General features: G+C 51.8%; 4 protein-coding genes across 4 annotated transcripts; 2 read left to right on the plus strand and 2 right to left on the minus strand.

The window, feature by feature from the left end:
* Nucleotides 1-1,447: 1,447 nt before the first annotated feature.
* Nucleotides 1,448-1,822, minus strand: LOC148309065 (histone H2B). The gene has a single exon (XM_088260703.1). It carries the CDS (start codon nt 1,820-1,822, stop codon nt 1,448-1,450), a length of 375 nt encoding a protein of 124 aa, XP_088116829.1.
* Nucleotides 1,823-2,191: 369 nt separating this feature from the next.
* LOC148309066 (histone H2A) lies at nt 2,192-2,566 on the plus strand. Its single transcript, XM_088260704.1, has one exon. It carries the CDS (start codon nt 2,192-2,194, stop codon nt 2,564-2,566), a length of 375 nt encoding a protein of 124 aa, XP_088116830.1.
* A 915-nt stretch (nt 2,567-3,481) lies between these two features.
* On the minus strand, nt 3,482-3,892 carry LOC148309067 (histone H3-like). Its single transcript, XM_088260705.1, has one exon. The coding sequence runs from the start codon at nt 3,890-3,892 to the stop codon at nt 3,482-3,484; it is 411 nt and encodes a 136-aa protein (XP_088116831.1).
* A 595-nt stretch (nt 3,893-4,487) lies between these two features.
* On the plus strand, nt 4,488-4,799 carry LOC148309068 (histone H4). Its single transcript, XM_088260706.1, has one exon. The coding sequence runs from the start codon at nt 4,488-4,490 to the stop codon at nt 4,797-4,799; it is 312 nt and encodes a 103-aa protein (XP_088116832.1).
* The last annotated feature ends 1,427 nt before the right edge of the window (nt 4,800-6,226 follow it).

Genomic DNA, 6,226 nt, shown 5'->3' on the forward strand with positions numbered 1-6,226 from the left:
GAAAAGAAAGAACGAATAAAACAGACCGATAATAAGTATGAATGATTCCGGTCTACGTGCAAAATGACGCGAGCTCCGCGCGCAGTAGTAGGCTCGTTCTGTAAAAAGTGAAACGTCATCGACTTATAAAAAAAAAAAAAAAAAAAAAAAAAATCGAAATCGGGATGATGATGATATATAATCGGGTGAGATGCGACGATGATGATGATTCGTGTCGCCGTAGCGGTGCGTACGACCGACGATGACGACGATGACGATGATACGCGTGAAGAAGAACAATAATAACAATATGTGATAATAGGAATATGTATTAAATGAAATATGAAAAATAAAAACGTGTATCTACTGTTGAAGATGTGTATGTATGTATGTCGAATGTCGGGGCGAGTTCGGTAGGTGATCGGAAATGGTATTTGTAATGAGAATAGTTGTCAGGTGTATATTAGTATGCATAAAGAATGAAGAAGAAGCGAAGGAAAGGGGGAAAAAAAAAAAAAAAAAAAAATGACTAGGTAAGGTGACATGTCGAAGAGGCCCTCGAGGATATGGCACCGTACGTACGATAGTATGATAGAATCGTACGGCTTCGAGAACCGCAAGGGAGCGGAGTATCCGCACACGATGATAGTACGTAGAAATCATTGATTTTTTTTCACTCTCGCTCTCTCTCTCTATCCTTTCCTGAATTGTATTCATGTTTATATAAATGTACATATCATAATACGCGACGCAAATTTGGGAGTCAAAAAAAAAAAACATAAAAGAAATGAAAGTGACAGCAAAAGGGTGACAGCTGTTTCGCCTGAAAAGGGTGACAGCTGTTTCGCCCTAAAACTGAAGAAGAAGAAGAAGGTGACAGCTGTTACGACCAGAGAGAACTCAAAAAAAAATCACAGCAGTTCCGCTCGGGGAAAAAAAAAAAACCAAAAACAAAAAACTGCGAAAGGTGACAGCAATTTTGCAACCGAAACAACGGCCAAATAAAAAGAAGGAGAAAAAAATGTGTATATATATAATATACATGCGTACGTATATGATTTTTTATATAAAAAAAGGACAATTTTGATCGGACGCCCGGCTAATCGTGCGATAGGCAATCGCCGCGCACCGCGGCGCGGCCGGTTGCGCGATCCGTTACGGGGCGCTTATCACTGTTGCGCTTCTCGTTCTATTATCGTAGTTATTATTTACACACACATCTGTCTATAGTATAATATATTTGCAGTAAGTATTTGGATTATTCGTGTGGTGGTCCTGATAAGGACCTTTGTTAATTGCGCTGTATTAGATGGTTTAACGTAGACGACGACGGCGCTGTTGATGTCGATGATTATTATGATGATGACGATGTCGGTGTGTATAGATTACAATATTCGGTGCAGACGAATATCGCGCGTCCGTGTGCGTGTCGCGTCGTGTTTCAACGCGCTGGCGCTGGCGCTGGCGCCTACTTGGAGCTGGTGTACTTGGTGACGGCCTTGGTGCCCTCGCTGACGGCGTGCTTGGCCAGCTCCCCGGGCAGCAGCAGCCTGACGGCGGTCTGGATCTCCCTGCTGGTGATCGTCGACCTCTTGTTGTAGTGGGCGAGACGGGACGCCTCGGCGGCGATGCGCTCGAAGATGTCGTTCACGAAGCTGTTCATGATGCTCATCGCCTTACTGGAGATTCCGGTGTCGGGATGCACCTGCTTGAGCACCTTGTAGATGTAGATGGCGTAGCTCTCCTTCCTCCTGCGCTTCGACTTCTTCTTGTCCCCCTTGGAGATGTTCTTCTGGGCCTTGCCCGACTTCTTGGCTGCCTTTCCGCTCGTCTTGGGCGGCATTGTCTCTTCTTATCTCGGAATAGATGCGGCGTAGAGTGGAGCAGAGGAGTCGCGGTGGACTGTCTGTACTGTGCGGTGTGCGTGGCGCAAACTGAAAAATCGACCGTTTTTGTCACTTCGGTCGGCGCACCCAGCCAGGGCCGCCGGTCGGGCCGTCCGGGCCGGCGGCAGGGGAGGGTCCCCCCGCGGGACCGGTCCCGGCGGCGCTGCGTGCGCTTCGCGGAGGGCGTAAATAAGGTGTGTGCGCCCGTTTTCGCCATTGACTTGACTTGACTCACCTCTCGACGGTCGCAACGTGCGCGCACTCCAGCTCGCACATCCTCGCTTCGCATATCGCAGAGAACCAGTTCAGATCTCCGACCACTCGCCATGTCGGGTCGCGGAAAGGGAGGCAAAGTGAAGGGAAAGGCAAAGTCCCGCTCGAACCGCGCCGGTCTGCAGTTCCCCGTCGGCCGTATCCACAGGCTGCTCAGGAAGGGCAACTACGCCGAGAGGGTCGGCGCCGGTGCGCCCGTGTACCTGGCCGCCGTCATGGAGTACCTGGCCGCCGAGGTGCTGGAGTTGGCCGGCAACGCCGCCAGGGATAACAAGAAGACGAGGATCATCCCCCGTCATCTTCAGTTGGCCATTCGCAACGACGAGGAGCTGAACAAGCTGCTCTCCGGGGTGACCATCGCCCAGGGAGGCGTCCTGCCCAACATCCAGGCCGTGCTCCTGCCCAAGAAGACCGAGAAGAAGGCGTAAGAATGATGATTCTGCGCCCGCTCATCCTCCACTCTTCTCTCTCTACTCCCCGGACTCCTCCGCCCGTTTCATCATCATCTCGCAGAGTAGTGTACACAAAGGTCCTTTTCAGGACCGCCACATGTATTTATTGCCAATCGTTACCCGTTCGCTGATTTTATAACTATTCTCATTATTTATGTACATTTAAGAAATATATCCGAAGCGCGCTAGGACCGTTCCGTCCGTGTGCGCGGACCTGAATTGTGGTATAGTATGGTAGTACCGATATGATATGCTAGAAACACTGATAATGAAATGAATAAAAATCGCAAGTAAATGAATGCGCGATGGGTAAAGCGCCCGGCGCACGCAACTTACGACGCGTGTCAATACGAGATGATCTCGGCGAGTGTTTTTGTTTAGAATTTTCACTCGTGAAATATATGAAATTAATAAGAGTCAAAGCCTGAGTAGGGTCATGATGAGCCGTGTCGCGCTTGGACGTTAGGTAATTAAAACGAAATGCGACATGATCTCAGCGCTGAGACGATAATGAAATTAATAAATCGTACGTTCCGGTACTCTTGCGTGATTTGAATGTTTAAAATTACTATTGATTCGCGAGTAAAATACATATTAATTTATTGGAAGTTATTATTATTATTATTATTATTATATATATTTTTTTTTTTTTTTTACTCAAGTATCGAAATCATACTGCTACGAGTATCAAAATCATACTGCTGGCGAATTCGATTGTGGATGATTAAGGTGTATGCGGTCCTGAAAAGGACCATTTTTATTCGAATCGATCGACCGATCGGAACGGGTCGAGGTGACGGCCGCCCGATACCACTGTACTGCGTGTTAGTCAATCAGACCGATCGACCGACCGACCGAAAATCGTGCCGCGTCTCGTCGCATAGAGCTCGCTTAGGCGCGCTCGCCTCGGATGCGCCTGGCCAGCTGGATGTCCTTGGGCATGATGGTGACGCGCTTGGAGTGGATCGCGCACAGGTTCGTGTCCTCGAAGAGGCCGACCAGGTAGGCCTCGCTCGCCTCCTGCAGGGCCATGACGGCCGAGCTCTGGAAGCGGAGGTCGGTCTTGAAGTCCTGGGCGATCTCGCGCACCAGGCGCTGGAAGGGGAGCTTGCGGATCAGCAGCTCGGTGCTCTTCTGGTAGCGGCGGATCTCCCTGAGCGCGACCGTGCCGGGCCTGTAGCGATGGGGCTTCTTCACGCCGCCGGTGGCCGGGGCGCTCTTGCGGGCCGCCTTCGTGGCCAGCTGCTTCCTGGGCGCCTTGCCCCCGGTGGACTTGCGAGCGGTCTGCTTCGTACGTGCCATGGCTGTAGCTGAGTAGGATTCTTCTCTCTATTCGGAAAAATTTCCCGGGCGCGTCATATTTATCGAAAATACCGTCTCCCGGTGGGGGGGATGGGCCGACGCCATTGGCCGATTCGAATATTCCCAACCGCCGGGCGGTCGGGCGGGACGGAGGGGACGGGACGGGACGGGACGGGACGGGACGGGACGGGACGGACGGGCTCGACGGTGAAGCGAGACGGGAGATAGAGTGGAGAAACAATCGCATCCTCCCCGGAGAAATGTGCATGCAGAAAAATTACGAAAAACACTCAAAACCTAGCCTGGAATAATGTTATGCATATAACAAACTGAGACATATATTCGCGTGACGCGATACCGAGTCGCGCCGATCCTCTCGCCTCTCGCCCTCGCTGCTCGCGCGCGAGAGTGAGACGGCGCGCGTGTCGTCGTAGCTGTCGGATCGCTCGGCGGCGAGGGGAGACGCGGGCGCACGTCTGGTGCATAAAAGCGGCCCCGGCCGGCGAAAAACGCCACACGAATCCTACACACGCACGGTAGAGCACCGTGCGAGCAGCGACTACTGTAACCGAAAAGAAGACCACACGCAGAGAAGATGACCGGTCGCGGAAAGGGAGGAAAAGGTCTGGGGAAAGGAGGCGCCAAGCGACACAGGAAAGTCCTCCGCGATAACATCCAGGGCATCACGAAGCCGGCCATCCGCCGTCTGGCCCGCCGAGGCGGCGTCAAGCGCATCTCCGGTCTCATCTACGAGGAGACGCGCGGCGTCCTGAAGGTGTTCCTCGAGAACGTGATCAGGGACGCGGTCACCTACACCGAGCACGCCAAGAGGAAGACCGTCACCGCCATGGACGTCGTCTACGCCCTGAAGCGCCAGGGCCGCACCCTGTACGGTTTCGGAGGTTAAGTCGCCGATCTTCGCCGCTCTTCACCGCTCTTCACCGCTCTTCACCGCACCGCACGCAGCGCGAGATACATTCGCCCCGGCCGTCCCGACGCCCGCACGCCACCGCCACCACCGCACCGCGCTGCTACGCGCGATGTGAATGCGATTTGAAAACAAAAAACGGCCCTTCTCAGGGCCAACAACTGCCTGACCGACCCATGTCGTAACCGTTTTTCGCTTTTCGAAATTTAAATAACACAATACAATTACCTACGTGGATGGATAGAGCTTTGCTTTATTTCTTTCTTTTTTCTCTCTCGTACGGCTTCGAGAACCGCAAGGGAGCGGGGTATCCGCACACGATGATAGTGCGTACAAATCATTGATTTTTTTTTCACTCTCGCTCTCTCTCTCTATCCTTTCCTGAATTGTATTCATGTTTATATAAATGTACATATTATAATACGCGACGCAAATTTGGGAGTCTTAATAAAAAAAAACATAAAAGAAATGAGAGTGACAGCAAAAGGGTGACAGCTGTTTCGCCTGGAAACGGTGACAGCTGTTACGACCAGAGAGAACTCAAACTTAGTTTACTTACTTATACAATGTATGTATATTGTGGGCGTAAGTAACGTCGCTAATCACTCTCGAGTGAAAGATTCCAGCCGGAAACAATCACGTGTCGTGGGAGTGTACGCGTATACAAGGAGAGAGAGATTAATAGTAGGTCATCCCATATTCACGTGACAACGATCCGACTACGCGTGATCCGGATGCGTTTGTGTGAATAGTTTTGCAGGTGGCGCGCGCGGCGTTGCCTTTTCTTTCAAAAACTGTTGTACTTTGTATCGATATATATTATATTTTATATTATGACGCAACGTCCGCTGACTAATGACTGTCGAGCGAAATATTCTAGGCCGGAAGTGTGAACGCTCGTGTGGCATGGGAGTGCATGTAGTTCGTATATGGTATACGAGAGATATTTAATAAATCATCCCATTTCGATGAAAATAAATAATAATGAAAATTCACGAAAGTCACGAAAGACGACTGAGCGTGTTCCGAATAGGTGTGTGTGTGAATCGTTTGGTAGCCCTGACAAGGGCTTTTTGACTCTTCTGCGTGATCTGTGCAATATGACAATATGCAACGGCGGCTGCTGCGGCGACGACGACAAAGACGACTCCACCCCTACTTCTTCGGGGCGGCCTTCTTTGCCGCGGGCTTGGCCTTCGGGCGGCGGCCTTCTTGGGCTTCGGCGCCTTGGGCTTCTTGGTGGGCGGCTTGGCGGTCTTCTTCGCCTTGGTCGGGCTCTTCGCCTTGGCGGGGGCGGCCTTCTTCGCGGCCGCCTTCTTGGCTGCCGGGGAGGCGGCGGCCTTCTTCGCCTTGGCGGGAGCCGCGGCCGCCTTCTTGGCGGGCTTCTTCTTCGCGGCGGCGGCGGC

The sequence above is a fragment of the Brachycentrus maculatus genome, unplaced genomic scaffold, assembly GCF_059751285.1.
Source record: "Brachycentrus maculatus isolate JH-2025_06_01 unplaced genomic scaffold, ASM5975128v1 h1tg000141l, whole genome shotgun sequence".
Taxonomy (NCBI): Eukaryota; Metazoa; Arthropoda; class Insecta; order Trichoptera; family Brachycentridae; genus Brachycentrus; species Brachycentrus maculatus.